This window comes from Nuphar pumila, chromosome 3 (genome assembly GCF_984573655.1).
Source record: "Nuphar pumila chromosome 3, dmNupPumi1.hap1.1, whole genome shotgun sequence".
Lineage (NCBI taxonomy): Eukaryota > Viridiplantae > Streptophyta > Magnoliopsida > Nymphaeales > Nymphaeaceae > Nuphar > Nuphar pumila.
Window position 1 is genome coordinate 118,016,652 of NC_143251.1, and position 17,970 is coordinate 118,034,621.

The 17,970-nt window shown below is 37.6% G+C and overlaps 1 protein-coding gene across 2 annotated transcripts; it reads left to right on the forward strand.

Moving 5' to 3' along the window:
* The first annotated feature begins 1,443 nt into the window (after positions 1–1,443).
* LOC149843437 (uncharacterized) lies at positions 1,444–17,450 on the forward strand. Of its 2 annotated transcripts, XM_090001831.1 has the most exons (6): positions 1,444–1,776; positions 2,212–2,970; positions 4,519–4,713; positions 13,410–13,439; positions 13,536–14,636; positions 16,872–17,450. In XM_090001831.1, exons 2-6 carry the CDS (start codon positions 2,539–2,541, stop codon positions 17,421–17,423), a joined length of 2,310 nt encoding a protein of 769 aa, XP_089857957.1. In that variant the 5' UTR covers positions 1,444–1,776; positions 2,212–2,538; the 3' UTR covers positions 17,424–17,450. The 2 variants fall into 2 exon arrangements, with proteins under 2 accessions (XP_089857957.1, XP_089857958.1); XM_090001832.1 differs by having other exon boundaries at positions 1,444–2,970.
* The last annotated feature ends 520 nt before the right edge of the window (positions 17,451–17,970 follow it).

Genomic DNA, 17,970 nt, shown 5'->3' on the forward strand with positions numbered 1-17,970 from the left:
TAAACATGAATTAACTCTAACTCCCACATGATGAAAAAAAGTAAATAAATCTTTTTGATTTTCACTAGAGACTCGGAATCGACGGACTTTCCATAGGACCTATTTTATTGACAGGATTTATCACTACTTTAGCTACTTCAGCGGCTCGGCCAGTTACCCGAAATTCACGATTATTCCATTTCCTGATGTTAGCAATGTACAGTGGTCAAATATGATTATTTTCTTCTTGAGATCTTTTACTTTTTTTCATCATGTGGGAGTTAGAGTTAATTCCTGTTTACCTACTTCTATCCATGTGGGGAGGAAAGAAACGTAAAGTTCATTTTGTACCATGTATTAATTGGGACGTAATCCGGTTATTTATCACCATATCCAAACCCTATAGGGTTTGGTCTGGGCCAGGTCTACGTAAACCCGACCCGTTGACACCCCTACATGTAGGTATAAATCCTTATTTCCTAGTCGAAGCTGCTTTGGATGCCGTTCATCCATTTGATTAATGGCAGCCTGAGCACCTTAGATAGATAGGTTGTTTCTTAGATGAGTCTCACGGATTTCTTGAGATCCATTCAAAGTTTTAAGTGAGTGGCGTCTACAATGCAAAAAATGAACAGCTGAAACAAAAAAAAACAGACTTGATGAACACACATGAAGAGTAATACCATGAGGAAGCAATGCAGCCTGACCAAGAGAGGGGATGATGTTGGCTATCCACGTGGGCAAGATTACTTTAGTGGAAACTTTTTAATTGTATCTTTTATTTATTTTTCGACACATATGGCCCTCCCGATCTGATTTACATGTTTGGTTTTGGTTGGAATCAGTTTCTTAGGTCATGTTTTCTTGACTTGTATGCCAGATTTTTTCCAAGGTTGAAAAATCAAAAGTGTACAACGTAATGAATTATCAACCCTTAATTTTTTTTTTTTTTTGCGTTAGAAAAATATAATCAAAAAATCGATTCTACTATTTTAGCCATAAGCATCCATAAAAACATATTTGGTCAAAACAACCTCTCTCTCTCTCTCTCTCTCGGCTTCCTTACCATCCAATGTTGTCAAAATAGTATCGGGGCCAGCCAAGGTGAATGGAGCGATACCGATGAATCGTTCCAGCTAAAAAATAATTACAAAATTATTTATAAACATATGTTAAAACTATTAAAATAATATTAAAAATTAATTTTAAGCATTTTACATTTTTCTGCCACCTTTACTATGGATCTACTCAAGCGGTCGAATTCAAACCCATTAAGGTGGATCCAAACAAGCCCAAACAACTGGTGGTCAGTGGTCACTATGTGGGGTCAAAAAATAGAATCCAATATCCAACCCACCAAAATTTATGAAACATTCACTTCTACTTACAAGGGGATGGGAAATGCTCAGGTAAGAAGAATGCGTCGAGACAGATCCAAGATCCTTGTCAAAAATCAGACCCGGCCCAAATATTATTCGATTTCGGTTCGGGTCGGATAGATGAAAACTTATCCAACCCATTGGCTATCACTCAGCTGGTTCCAGAAGCTAGAGTACAGTCCACATTGTACAAACGGCGTAGGCTGATTTTCGAAACTCAAAATTCCGGAAATCTCGTTGTTGGCGATCGCGGCATCACAAATTCGCGATCACCGGAGCCCTCCGCTCGCGAGAACCTCGATCCGTGTTTTTCTTTCGAGATCCGGATTTCGGCCTGATCTCCTCCTTGTTCCTTTCCATTTCCACCAAACGGGAAATTCTGGGGTTCTTTTCTTGATTGGACCATTCCCAACCCCTTGTACTTTTCTCGTTCTCGATATCCTTTTTTTTTTTATTTCTTTTCGGGAAATTTTGCGTAGAGAATCGGGCTTTTCTTTATCGAGAAAAGAACGAGTTTGAAAATTTGAGGATGTTCCTCTTTTGATCGATTCTGTTTCTTTCTGGTTAAAATCGGAAGAGAAATCACACTTTTTGGTGGGATTTTTGTGTAACAACAAAATTTTCTCCTTTTGTTTCCCCCTCTACTTTCCGTTCTCTGATTAAATTTTCGCGTTTTTGCTTGTCTTAGACGGAATTAGATTACTTCCCCCCGTTTGGTTGGTAGAGCTAAATCCTATCGTTTGTCAACTTGAACCTTCCAAGTTCGTTGTTTTTATGTTAGCCAAACAGGTTTTCTTTCCATCTTTTGGAGTTCACTAATTTTTATCTTATTCTCCCCTTCAATTTATTGCAGTGCATGAAAACTAGGGCTTTTGAAGAGATGGAATCCGAGTCAAATACGGTTTCAGCATTTATTAATATCGGAAAATCTTGAAACTTTGTTTCTTTTTTGCAACGGCTCTAAACGATTCCCTCTGATTTCTTCCAGCACTCCATCAGCTGCAGTTTTCGGTATTTTCGTTGAGTTTTACCTTAGAATGTTTCAGGTCGATCGTTGTTATTATATATAGAAAAAAAGTTCCTATTTTTGTTGATCTTGTGTGATCTTCATGTTGAATTTTCACTCGTTCTCATATGCATGTGATCGAAAATTGGTTTTAACTTTTAGAACTCTTCTGGAATGCGCGCCAACTCGAAAAGGAAACTCAAACGAAGAAAATCATCGGAAGACAACATGCCACCCACTGATAATTGTGCTAAACAGAGCCCAGATGATTGTTTACTGTTCCCTGTAGAGGAGATCGTTCAATACCCTTTGCCCGGTTACGTCGCCCCGACTTCTGTCAGCTTCAGTCCCGACGATAGCTTGGTTTCATTCTTGTTCAGTCCGGACAATTCCCTGAACTACAATGTCTTCGTGTTCGACCCGTTGACACAACAACAAGTGTTGGTTTTTAGTCCACCGGGTGGGAATCTAGGGGAGAGCAGTTTGTCTGCGGAAGAGAAGCTGAGGAGGGAAAGGCTGAGGGAGAGAGGGTTGGGAGTCACCCGGTACGAATGGGCAAAGTCTTGTTCTAAGCCTGCCAAAATCATGATCCCTCTGCCTAGCGGGGTCTGTTTGTTTGTTTTTACTCTGTTTTTCTTTATTTCTACTCCGTTTTTTCTTTGTTTTGTTATCTGCGTGAATTTAAGTTATTCTGTAGTTGTGATAGTATCCTTTCTCTTTAATGCTCTGAACCATGTTCTGCACGCATTCAATAGTACAAGAACATACATTCATGTGGTGGTTTACAATGTTTATCCTGCTATATGTTAGTATTTCCATCTTTAAGTTATAGTTTACATGAGGATAGTCTGTTTCTCTTTCTTTATTTGGACTTTTGGAATATTAATGCTGGGAGTTCTCTTTCATTTTTAGTCTTCATGTCTTTGATGGGAAAACATGTCCTTGATAGTTCAAAGTTTCAACATGCAGACTCTGTGGATTAGGAAGAGATCACAATTTTTTCTTAATGGTTGAATAAGTCTTTGATCGTATGTTCATTGTGGTCACTTGAAGCATGTCAAAAAGCCCAATAGTATATTAATAGGAAGCGGGGTGGTTTTCTTTCATGGCTTGGTGAAATTCAAATATGCTACTGATACTTCTCTAGTGGTTTAGTAAATGTAAGCATTTGTCTCGTGATCTGGTGACTTACTTGAATCAGTTCCTATTTTGGTATATTGCTAAACTGAGAGAAATAAAAATCAACTCCAAACGGATTACACTCAGTTATTGGCTACTGCATTCTGGCAGTGACTGATGGCTGTGATGCTTGCTTAAAAGGCTTCATCTACAGCTTTCCTCTTCTCATCTGTGGAGGCTATCCTGAGATGTTTTGCTTGATTCCTGGGATGCTTTCCTATTTTCTTCACGATATTAGTTCTTTTGTAGTAGAAAATTTTCCTTTATGGGAGGGCACAGACTTCAAGGGTGTTAGGCTCCATTAGCTGCTCCACTCTATCACAATCCATTATCTCATGATCCTGATTCCAATGCATGGTTACTTCCCCTTTCTGCTTCCTACACTTTTAGGTGGTTCTATTTCTTGCCTCTTGGTGCAGTTGTTGCCCACTGCCCTAGTGAGATGATTTAAGCTCAAGGTATATCACCATACATAATGTCTTGGCTGGTTTGGCATTCCTTCAGAAGCCACTGGCTAGCGAAAATCTACATTGTGGGTCTTTGAGGCTAGTACTCTGTCCGTCATTGTTTCTTTCCTCTAGAAGAAAAGCAACCATATGATTCTGGCCAGCCTTTTTCCCCAAGCATTGTCCAACACTGTTGTAAGCTAATTGCTCTATTGAGTTGATTTATCATGCAGCATCCATCTCTTCTTCCTTATTGTATTTCATGCAATAAATCGTTCCTCATTAAAATTTCACAGTTCTTTTTTGCCCTGTGGTTACTCTGAAGCAGCCATAGATTGACGTTCAACGATTTCTTCTGACCTTGGAGCATTTTGTTCAGTGTCAAGCTTGAGCAACATACGCAGATGCACGCACACACACTGGCATAATGCTTTTGCATAACTAAATTTTGGCTGCTTCATATGCTTCCGTTTTGTATTCTGACTTCTGTCTGTTATATTGAAATGCGATGCTTTTTCTTTGCCAACAGATTTATATTCAGGAGGTTCCTGGTTTGGAGGCCGAACTTAAGCTTCCAAGTGCTCCTTCCTCACCAATCATTGATCCTCATCTCTCTCCTGATGCATCTATGCTTGCTTATGTAAGAGACGATGAACTATGCATTCTAAATTTATCAACTGGTGAATCCAAACAATTGACTTTTGGTGCTAGAGGAAGTTTGAAGGTAAAATATAGTTTCTTCATTTGCTGTTGTGTTTCATTATTTACTTGCTGACTTATTTCAGTATGTGCTGAATTTTATTAGTACTGGTTTGTAGCTCCTTTTCTCTTTTCCTCATTACATGCAACTTTTGCCATGGTTACACTGGTTTCACTTACAATTCCAGAACACTTGGAGAACTGGTGAATAGTAAATAAAATGATCGATAACTATTATTATACTTGCTTTTGATAGTCTTAAAAAAGGAAGCAGGGATTCTGTTTGTGTTTTTATGGTAGGACCTGTGGAAATGCTTTGTGCATGTGTTTCCGCAGAAATTCCAAATTATCCATGGCATGCAAATGCGCCCTTAATGAAAGTTCACTCTTTCCTTTCAAATAAGTGCCAAACTCCCTGTTTGATGTTCTCCTCCTATATTTAGTCCATTCCCTAAAATGTCATTAATGTAGCAGTCTGTTGTATCTTAATGTTACAAAAGAGTGAGGTGGTGGTAGGGAAACAAATGCCATTCTGTACTGTAATGTATGTGACTGGATGATCTGAGGCAGGAAATCTGTTAATATATATATATATATATATATATATATATATATATATTACACCATAATACCCAATAGGGGTATTATGGTCATTTCACACAGTACTTGATAGTGGTACTTGTTTTTCTCCTTTTTTATTTCTTGTATTTATTTTATTTTTTATTTCTTTTTTTTATATCTTTTTTAAGCCACTTAAAGGGGCCCCACCATTGAGTCGTTGGGGCCCCAACGGTCACAATTATTACTGTTGGGGGCTCCCAACGACTCCATGGGAGCCCCCTTTTTGGCTCACCTTTTGAGGCCTTGTGGCCTCCCTTTCTCTCAATTCTTCTTGTATAAATGGGGGTGAACCCCTTTGTATTTGGATGTGCTTGAGAGCTCTCTCTCACTCTCTCAATAAAGCGACTTCTATATTTTGCCTTTCTCAAGGCTTGTGTATGTGTTGTTCCTTAGTGGACTTGGCTATTGTCTCTTTTGTTTGTCCATTATAGGACATTACAAGTGCTCATAGCACTCTTTATATTTTTGCATCTCTTTACATGGTATCAGAGCCATCCGATTCTTCCAAGGTGAAATCTCTCTCCGCTTCTTTTATATACTCTCTTATTGAAGCAATGAAGACCAATATCGACTTATCATTCAAGCTCAATGGAAAAAATTACATGATATGGGCATCCGCAATGGAAAATAATCTCAAAGGAAACAAGCTTTGGGGTTATATTATGGGGATCATTCCGGAACCTCAACTTAAGCTCACAAAGACGGAAGGAGGCCAAGAAAAAGCTCTTGAGGGAGATGCTCGCCTCAAAGCAATAGAAGACCACCGACGTCAAGTGGAAGATTGAGAAAACAACCATGCAAAAATCCTAGCATGGTTTATGAATAATGTTGAACTTAAGGTATGTGCTAATATTGCAAAATTTCGCCGAGCCAATGAAGCTTGGTTTTTCATGAAGGGTATGTATACCCAAAAAAATCTTGCAAGAGCCTATTTCTTGCAAGAGAAAGCTAGAACTACAAAACAAGTGGACATGAGCATCTAAGATTACTATAGTGTTCTAAATCCCTTGTGGGATGAATTGACTCTTTTAGAGCCTAAATTGGTGGCTATGGAGGATGTTGAGCTGAGACAAAAACAAATGGAACCAGATAGATTGTTTCAATTTTTATTTGGGCTTCGTCCTGAATTTGAACAAATGAAATCCTCACTCCTTCATAGATCCACTCTTCCTCCATTAGAGGATGTCATTGCCGAAATTACTCAAGAAGAGACTCGGCATGGCATGAGTAAAAGCATGGATGATGTTCTTGCCGTATCTAAACCCGACAACCATGTTAAAACATACAAGCCACCTCATTTTGGAAAACAAGGGAATGGTGGAAGGAAGATGATTATATGTCATCATTGTTATGAGCCGGGACATATCAATGGCTTCCGTTGAGGAATCCTCCACTAAAGAAGATGAAGGCAAAAACGGGGATCTCAAGGACACTCTTGGTCAAATATCCATGGCTCTCCAACAAATCTTGAAAGCTACTTCCTCCACCTCTGGTGCCACTATTGCCTCTTCATCACCTCCCAGTACGTATTCTTCGATTTTAGATTCCGGAGCTTCTTTTCACATGACTCTCCATGAAAATGCTTTAACCAACGTTTGCGCCAATTCAAAAATGTCTTGTGTGTCTACGGCCGATGAAACTTTTCTCAAAATAAATGGCATTGGAACTCTAGATCCTAAACATTTTCAAAACTTTTTTGTTCCAAAAGTAAGAATAGTTCCTAAACTAAATCTCAATCTCTTTTCCGTTTCCCAAATTGCCGACCATGAATGTGAAATATTTTTCTCATCTCAAGGGTACTTTGTGCAGGATCTCCAATTCGGGAAGCGGATTGGGCAAGGCCATAGAAAGAGAGATCTTTACTACATAGATCACTTAGACACTCCCTATAAAATCTTTTTGTACTTATGCCCAAGACAAAAGTATTGAAACTTGGCATAAAAGACTTGGACATCCAAGTTATTCTAAAATGTATCTTTTTCCTTTTGGAAACAAGTTTTGTAAGGAAAAAGATATCAATTGCAAAGATTGTATTTTTTGAAAAATGAAGTCTATTCCATTTCCTATAAGAACCTTTATTTCAACTAGACCTTTTGAATTGGTGCATCCCGATGTGTGAGGACCATCTCTGATTCTATCTAAAGGTGGTTATTCATATTATGTGACCTTTATTGATGATTATACTAGATATGTATGAATTTATTTTCTTAACCTTAAATCAGAAGTCTTTACCTTTTTTAAAGAATTTTGTGCAAAAATTCAAAATCAATTTCAAAGTCACATATTCATTCTTAGATCCGACCTCAGAGGAGAATACCTATCTAATGAATTTCAAACATATTTAAAACAACATGGCATTTGTCATCAAAGATCATGTCAAAGAACTCCACAACAAAACGGTCTAGCGGAAAGAAAACATAGACATATCTTAGAAACCACTAGATCATTACTTATTTCTAAAAATATTCCTAAAAAATTTTGGGCCGAAGCCGTGTTAACCTCCACTTAATCAATCAAATGTCATTTTTAAAATTAAATAATATTTCTACTTATGAAAACTTTTTAAAATCTCACCCGATTTCAATCGTCTTCGTATTTTTGGATGTAAATGCTTTATTCTTTTACATAAAAGTGATAAATTATCACCAAAGGCAATTGAATGTGTATTCTTGGGGTATGGCGAAAATCAAAAAGGCTATAGATGATTTGATTATAAAAACAATAAATTATGTCTAAAAAGATGTGACCTTTTTAGAAGAGGAGAACAAATTTGAAATATTAGACAAACAAAATGAAATTGAATATATGTTTTTAAATGATCTTTTAGAAGATTCAAATAATAAATCTTTAAGTCATTCCAAAATATTAGAAAACACACATAATAGTTCACACATAATATTGAAATATCACCAACTAATGGTGACAATCTACATGTTTACACCCGGCGTGAGCAAGAGAAACCTATTAGTGCTTTAGAAAAATTCTTGCGGCTTAATGAACCTCTAAAAGAAACTTTCTTTAGGCGCTTCTCTAGAAAATCAATTCCACCTAATAGGTTTGTTTCATATGAATCTCTCCTACCAAATTATAGAGCTTGTCTAATAGCCTTACATTCATATTATGATACTTCTCATTATAATCAAGGAAAAAATATACCATATTGGATTGAAGCAATGAGGGTTGAACTAGATGCCTTAAAGAAGGCTAAAGCTTGGGAATTAGTTCAACTTCCTCCAAATAAAAAAGCTATTGGATGTCGTTAGATTTACAAAGTTAAGACAAAAAGTGATGGTTCCTTAGAACGATATAAAGCAAGATTAGTGGCTAAGGGATACTTACAAGAATACAACATTGACTATAAGGAGACCTTTGCTTCTGTTGCTCGAATGACTAGTGTTCGAACCCTAATTGCTGTAGCATCTAAGAAATGACCTATATTTCAATTAGATGCTAAAAATGTCTTTCTTAATAGTCAATTAAATGAAGAAGTATATATGGATCCTCCGCCGGGAATTACTTTTGAACAAGGTCAAACCCTTAAATTATTAAAAGCTTTATATGGTCTTAAATAAGCCCCTAAGGCTTGGTATGATAGATTTAGTGCTATCATGATCAAGTTGGGATTTCGTTTTTGTTATACTGACATTGCTCTCTTTGTTAAAAGTGCAGGTAATAGTATTGTTATTCTTTTACTTTATGTTGATGATATGATCATCACAGGCAATGATGAAAGTGGTATTATTGATGTAAAAAATATGTTAAAAGATAACTTTGATATGTCTGATTTAGGTTTTCTCAAATATTTTCTTGGTATTGAAGTTGCATACTCTCCCTAGGGGTACATATTATCATAGATGGAGCTTGTTGCAGATATATGTTCCTAATTTGGAATTACAGATGACAAAAAGGTGGATACTCCAGAGGTCATCAACGCTAAACTACACTTGGAGGAGGGGGTTCTACTGGATGATCCTACACCCTCCAAAAAACTCATTGGATCTCTCACCTATCTGACCATCACCAGGCCAGACATCGCTCACGATGTTCACTCTGTCAGCCAATTCTAACATGCTCCTACAACTGTGCATATGAGTGTCATGCTTCAGATTATTCGCTATATCAAAAACACTCTAACTAAAGGGCTATTTTTATCCTCACTCTGTTCATTAAATTTGCTTGCCTATACTGATGTTGACTGGGGAGGAAACCCAAATGATAGCAGAATCTCAACTACGGGTTTCTGTATCTTTTTAGGAGATTCGCTAATTGTTTGAAGATGCAAAAAATAGCAGAAAGTCTCTTTATCATCTACCGAGGCTGAATACCGGGCTATGACAACTACTACGATGAAACTTGTGTGGCTTCGAAGTCTTCTTCAAGATATGAGAGTTGAAATCTCCGATGCCTCGAAGCTTTGCTGTGACAACAAAAGTGTTATCTATATTGCCAGCAATCACACCTTTCATGAGCGGACCAAACATATAGAAATGGACTGTCACTATGTTCGTGATGAGTATCTCCGTGGGGACAGTTACACTGTCTATCAGCTCGCAGATTTTTTTACTAAAGCACTTCCTGCTCCTCACTTCTTGTTTCTCCTTGGCAAACTTTCGGTCATCTCCTCGTAAAGTTTGAGGGGGGGGTGTTAAAATATATGTAACAATATATATATATATATATATATATATATATATATATATATATATTACACCATAATACCTGATAGGGGTATTATGGTCATTTCACACAGTACCCGATAGGGGTACTTGTTTTTCTCCTTTTTTATTTCTTGTATTTATTTTATTTTTTTTTTGTTTTCTTTTTTTTATCTTTTTTAAGCCACTTAAAGGGGTCACACCATTGAGTCGTTGGGGCCCCCAACGACTCCATGGGAGCCCCCTTTTTGGCTCACCTTTTGAGGCCTTGTGGCCTCCCTTTCCCTCAATTCTTCTTGTATAAATAGGGGGGAATCCCTTTGTATTGGATGTGCTTGAGAGCTCTCTCTCACTCTCTCAATAAAGCGGCTTCTATATTTTGCCTTTTTCAAGGCTTGTGTATGTGTTGTCCCTTAGTGGACTTGGCTATTGTCTCTTTTGTTTGTCCATTATAGGACATTACAAGTGCTCATAAAACTCTTTATATTTCCGCATATCTCTTTACAAAATCTGCCTCTATAGCCTGTTTAGTCTTGGATTTGTAAACTCTATGCATGATGAAAATATGAGAATTGGCTGAAAAATTTTGGCATTTAGTAGTTGATCATCTGTCAACAAAATCTCTGTCCCATCTATCTTTATGTCATTATCTAATGTAGAAATGAAGGACCAAAAAGGGAAAAAAGTTTCCGGTTGTGATTACTGAATATTGAATAACAATGTTACAAATCTTGTTTTGAGAAAAATCTCAGTGAGGGAAAATCTCGTGATATTTTGAAAAATATATTTTTTCTCGAGAAAATATTGGCATATGTAAAGATACAAAGTTAATATAAAAATGTAAGTCAAATATTAATGATATGAAAATGTTGCAAATTTTGTTTTTATTGTGTTAATATTGTTATAGAAACATGATATTTTCAAAATAGGTGAGATTTTGAGAATATTGTGTTTTTTGGTAATGTACTCTAAAGGGTTGAATTCAGGTTTAATTTGGGTCTAGATGGGAGCAGACCATATGTTGTCTAATTTGATCTGGCTCCTGAACTTGTGGACTTAGATCTGAGCCTGAAAAAGGAAAAAGGAAAAAACAACGTAGGTGTGATATAGTGGTTGATGTTCATGTTGGATGCTCTGCAGGCGCCTTTTATTTGCCATTTGAGGTCCCGGACCGACTAGAATGGTAACTCAAATAAAGCATCTTTTTACTGTTATGATATGTTAACTTTGGCCATTATAGAACATCTAACATCACCATCCATGCATAGACAAAATAATGAAAACACATGATGGCATTGAGGCATTTTCAATCACACCTTGATTACCTGAAGTTGGAAACAGTCATGACCAGAGTTGCCAGTCGAGGAAGTGAGAGCGGGAGCAGGAAGCGAATCGAGAAGCGAAAGCGAGAAGCAATGCACTTCTAAAATTTTAAGAAGTGGGAAGTCAGAATGACTTAGAAGCGAACCGAAATAGTCTCAAAAGCGAGAAGAGAAGCGAATTAAAAGCAAACCAAGATTCAAAGGGGAAACGAATAAGGAAGCGATCTAGGATTCAAGTGGGAAGTGAATAGGAATCTAAAGGGAAGCAAAAATATAATTATATATTTTTTAATTTATCAAAATATAATATTTATATTATCATTGACAAAATAAAGCATGAGTAGATAACATTAAAGCTGATCTATTAATCTCAAAATTGAGTCATATATGCAAGTGCAACCATTTAACAAATGCATCCTATTGCAAGCGTTTAATAAATAATACATCAAAAAAAAATTTATAATTTATATTCCTATTGCAACCATTTAACAAATGCATCCTATTGCAAGCATTTAATAAATAATTCATCAAGAAAAAATCATAATTCATATTCTTGTTGCATCCATTTAATATAATACATCAAGATGACATTGTTCCTTTTCCTAAGAAACTAATAACAGGGGTATAACAGATAAATGAACAAATGTCATATTTTTTCTTTCAAAAAGAGAAAACAATAATGGTTATATGGCAGTACAAAATACAACCAAATAACTATATAAGTTAAATATTTGTTTTTATACTATAAATGCATAATGATATCTAGCAATTCCTTTTCAAAAGATTATTGAATTTTCAAGCATAAATGTATGAGGCAAATTTAAAGAATTGAGTAGCCACTGAAGAATACATGGAGAAAGCCACATAATAGATGAAGACAAAGAGAGAGAGAGAGAGAGAGAGAGAGAGAGAGAGACCTGAAGACACCCATGGAGGTCGCCAAAAGTCTGGGAATCGAGAACGAGAGAGGGAGAGAGAGGGTAGGGTTTGGGAATCGAAAACCCCAAACCCTACTTGTTTTCACTTTTCTTATTTCATGATATTTTAAAATGACTATTTTACCCTTTTAAAAAAACAAAGTGTCATTTATTTTTTGGTTAAAAAAAATTAGTAAAGGCTAAAACTGTTCAAGCCCCCCAAAAAAGGAAACTCGCTTACTGATATTGGGAAGTGTGTTTCCCATTTAAAAGGGTCGCTTCCCTGCACGTTTTGCGCTTTATCAGGACTTTCATAGTCATGACCAGGGTTACCCGAAACACTATATAACTCGGGGAACACTAATGCATGTTACAGTTTGTCTCTATCCTTGAACCTTGTCGTGCTTGAGTGTAATACTTAATACTTTTATACATGCTTCACATATTTGTTTTACACTATGTCACACGGACTCGGCTCCAAGGTCGCCGCACCCGCGTCAACACGCACCGACACGGGTGCGGCTCGGACTCGGTCAACCCGACCCTGGGTGTGGTCAACGCACCCAGGGTCATTTTGGTCCATTTTTTGGAATTTTTTTTTTTTTTTGAATTTTTTTTTTAAAATTTTCTGGGCTACAGCTGTAAGGAAAAAAACCCATCACAACTAAAAAACCTGTACACTTTCAAGTTTTAAGTACAGAATGGGCACAACTCAAGTTTTTGTGGTTTTTTCCTGTATGAAGAAAGTGAATTATTACAGTGTATGAAGAAAGTGCCCAAAAGTGAATTATTCCTGTATGAAGAAAGTGTACAAAATGCCTTCACAACTCATCACCTGTCCCCTAATGGGAACAACTTTGACCGAGTCTTATATATATATATATATATATATATATATATATATATATATATATATATTATTTTTTTTTAATATATATATAGCCGAGTCCCCGTGTCCAAATTTTTTGAAATTGCGCCGCACCCGTGTCGCACCCACACCCGCACCCGCACCCGCACCCGCACCCATGTGACATAGGTTTTACAATTTTTTTATAAAAGATGGAGGTTTCAGTTGTGTTTTTAGAAATACTGGTTTTTGACCATTTTTTTGTGTTCTGATGCTAAAATTTGGCATATGAGAATGAACAAATAACCCTTCAAGCAACTCCCAGATTGACGGTGCTCATGTATGTTGACGTTTTGCAGACCCATGGTCTTGCTGAGTATATTGCACAGGTAAGCTTCAACCATGTCATTCATTTGAAGAGTTGTTATTCCACTTTTGGGGCAATCAGGTTAAAGTGTAGGTGCTCTTCCATCCAATGGTTACAGGAGGAGATGGATCGAAAATCTGGATTCTGGTGGTCATTAGATGGAAAATATATCGCATTTACACAAGTCGATGCAACTGAAATTCCACTTTTCAGAATCATGCATCAAGGTAAAGATTATGTTGGTTCTGATGCTCAGGAAGATCATGCCTATCCCTTCTCTGGTGCTTCAAATGTTAAAGTGCAACTTGGTGTTGTTTCTGCTTCTGGGGGTGAAATTACGTGGATGGACCTTCTTTGTGGCACACAGGATCATGATGAAGAGTATTTGGCAAGAATCACATGGATGCCTGACAATGTTCTTGCTGCACAGGTATTGAATAGATCTCACTCTAAACTAAAGATAATCACTTTTGACATCAGCACAGGTGACAGGACACTCCTCTTGGTGGAAGAATCAGATGTGTGGATTAATTTACATGGTTGCTTTATGCCACTACACAAAGGTGTAAACAAGTTTGCAAAGGGATTTATTTGGGCCAGTGAGAAAACTGGCTTTAGGCATCTTTATCTCCATGATAAGAATGGGGATTGCTTAGGGACCATCACTGAGGGTGATTGGATGGTTGAGCAAATTGCTGGTGTAAATGAGAATGCTGGGCTTATTTATTTCACTGGAACCAAGGATGGACCTCTGGAGTCCAACTTATACTGCACTAGCTTATTTCCTGATTGGAGCAGCCCGTTGCAGATGCCTCAGAGGTTGACCCATGGAAACGGGAGGCATGTGGTTGTCCTTGATCATCAGATGCAGAGGTTCGTTGATATTCATGACTCCCTAAATACACCACCCAGAGTATTGCTTTGTTCACTTCTAGATGGAAGCTTGTTGGTGCCCCTGTTTGAGCAGCCGCGTACTATTCCTCGATGCAAAAGGCTTCAACTGGTGCCACCAGAAATTTTAGAAGTTCCAGCAAGTGATGGTACTGTCCTCTATGGGGCCTTGTATCGACCTGATGGGAAAAGTTTTGGGCCTCCACCATACAAGACCTTGATCAGTGTCTATGGTGGTCCAAGCGTCCAAATTGTTTATGATTCATGGTTGAACACTGTTGATATGAGAGCACATTACTTTCGAAGCAAAGGAATCCTGGTTTGGAAGGTTAGTTTTTTATAATATTTGAATTGGTAAAATTGTTCAGATTTAGTTATAATTTATTATTTTTGCTTTGTCAAATTTTTACTTTTTTGTTTAATGGTAAAGTCCATCTTTCTACCACTTGCTAGTTTAAGGTGTTTCCCATCTTACACAGAAAATGGAGGTACACAAATTCTGGGTTCCATGCTTTGGATATGGCTTGTGAATTGTAAGCCAGCATTGGAGATCATGGGTCTCTACTAAACTGGTTCTTGGTATCATGTGATTTGCCCGACTGATGCCCTAGCAGTTGAGAGTTCTGTGCAGGTATCTGCATATAGACAGGTGAAAGGTTAGGCAACACGTCAGTTTCAAGGAAGACGACATACACTTTAGAAATAAGGAAACAGATATTCAAAAGGGCTACAAATTATTTATAACATTGCTAAGTTGCTCACAACATAAGAATTTGGGCATTGAACAGCAGCATGATAAGGAAATATATAAGAAATTTCAATTGCATATATCGTCTTCAGATTAATAGTTTGAGAAGGAAATTTACAGTCTATAAGTTACTATCCATAGATCAATGAGTCACTTGCGATTGGAATCTTGATTGCTGACCATCACAGATCAGTTATTTTTCCTTTTTAATATATTTATTCATGAACTTTGTGCAGCTTTTACACACACGCCCACACACACACACACACACATATATATATAGTGGTAGCTGCTCAATCCATATGTGCTCAATCAAAAACTCAATCTTGCTTAATGTACATCACCTGTGTGATGGACGTTCAGCATTTTTTTGCACAAAAAATGTTGAAAACCACAAAAAGGCCTTCAGTGGCATTCAAAACCGCCGCTAAAAACAATCTAAAAAATACTGGGCACATCCCCAGCTGACCTTTAGCAGCGGTTTTGAGCGCCGCTAAAGGTCCCAGCAAAAAAAAAAAACCTTGCACCGCTAAAGGCCTTTTTTGCTTGTTTTGGCATCTTTTTTGCTATTTTTTGCACACTGACCGTTCATCACGTGCGCAATTGTGTTCCTCTTGAGTACGGATGGATTGAGCAGCTGCCAATATATATATATATATATATATATATATATATATATATATGCCAAGTTGGTGTTATATAGTTGTCCCAAAGGGTTATGTGGCTTCCTTTCACAACCAAGGTGGCAAGATCTCACTCTGAAACAGCTGTTGAAAATTTTGTGCTGCCTTGTTGGATTTTGATTTTGAGTTGGCTTAAATGACTCGTTCTTAGTAACATAAGTGACTCGTTGATTTTCTAGTTCTAGGAATTATTACGAGACATTGCCTTAAGAACTTATTGCCAGGAACTTTTGTTTGGAATCAGCCGATAATTTCTTTGCTTCTTTGGCGAACCATTTAGTGCTCTGTGGTGGGATTGGTCGAGTAACCATTGATGCTTAGATCCCACGTCAATTTTGTATTTTATTACTTGGAAGCAGAAATTTAAACAGAATACACACTTAGGAACTTAAAAGTATAAATTTCTTTGATGATTTACGGGTTCACAGGATGCTATGTAACATAGGAACAGGTGCAGGTACTGGGTACAACATGGCACGAAGTAAATTTCTAAAGGATGGGTATGGGGGAACGGCTATATACACACACAAACACAAAAAAAATGCACAAATATATTACATTTTACGGAATGCTCTCTCTCTATATATAAAATTGTGGGCTGTCAACCCTAAAACACGTCAAAGATATATAATTAACTAACAAATGAATATTAAGTATCTAGTAAATATTGGATGCTTTTTATCTCAAGCTTTAACTACAGACTGGTTCGATCATAAAATAGTTAAAATCAGTCAAGTCCAAAACCTGATTAATCCATAGTTCCATACCAAAGTGTGCAAGTGCTAGTGCGGGTATGACCACAGATTCAGGGTTTTGGTGGAAGTACCCACGTTACATAGATGTGTTCTGAACTTTGGGGATTACATTCGTAAAAATGATGTGCTCATAAAGTTTGAATGAACTAGCTGGCCTAGTAGCGTTGCACCATCTTAACTGAGGTGGTTCTCGAGTTTGAACCTCTCTTTGACCGACCCCCCATCTTGGCTATCCAAAAAATCTATATTCATTCATTTATTGGTTGATGAAAAATCTGAATTGTCCATTTTCTAAAGTTTTCAGTTTGGTGTCTGTGCTTTCTGTAAATAGGGTTGCAGTTTTCAATGCTTCAGTTTTACTTTATCTGGATTTGCAGTTGGACAACCGAGGCACATCACGGCGAGGACTAAAGTTTGAAGGCTCTTGCAAGTACAACTTCGGCCGTATTGATGCTGAGGATCAGCTTGCTGGTGCAGAGTGGCTTATAAAACAAGGCCTTGCCAATCCTGAACACATTGGACTGTATGGCTGGAGTTATGGTGGCTACCTCTCTGCCATCACCTTAGCAAGATTTCCAGATACCTTCTGCTGTGCTGTTGCTGGTGCTCCGGTTACCTCTTGGGATGGTTATGACACTTTCTACACAGAAAAATACATGGGCAAGCCAGCGGACAACCCAGAAGCATACGACTATGGTTCTGTTATGTATCATGTGGACAAACTCAGGGGCAAGTTGTTGCTTGTGCATGGAATGATCGACGAAAATGTGCATTTTCGGCACACTGCAAGGCTTGTTAATGCACTTATCGGTGCTGGTAAGCCATATGAGCTCCTAATCTTCCCCGATGAGAGGCACATGCCTCGGCAATATCAGGACCGGATCTACATGGAAGAGAGGATTTGTGAGTTTATTGACAAGAACTTGTGATAGAGAACGACTACGTTTCTCCTGTTATTCAGTTGGTTTCATTTTTTGCTTCGTTGCTTCATTTACAATCTCTGGACTTGGAAGCCAAGATCTCTTGGTTATGCTGAGCCAGAATTTTCAATATTGACCGTCAATCCGAGTTTCAATGTCACCATGGTGGCTTTTTGTACCAGAAAGCTTGCAAGGGGCACCCAGAAGAGTAGAAAGCTTGATGCCTCGTTGCAGTTCTTGAAACATGAGCCATGATTGTTTTTGTGCTCAAGTTCTTGAACTTCGATGGCGGTATTGCAAAGTATAAAAATAATTGATCAGCGATCAGAATCCACCAAGCTCTTTTGCTCGAGTTCTTGAACTTCATGTGTTTGATGATTTATCAGAATCCAATCCGGCCGTGTATGAATATAGAGCTCTGCATCTAAAACCATGCGATACTGCATCAAGGGTTAAGCCCACATTGTCATGGCTCTTCTGTCCCCAACGGGGGATGTTTCAGATCAGGTGGTTGGTTTTTTCCAATACCGGAAAAGAATTAATAACATATGCTATA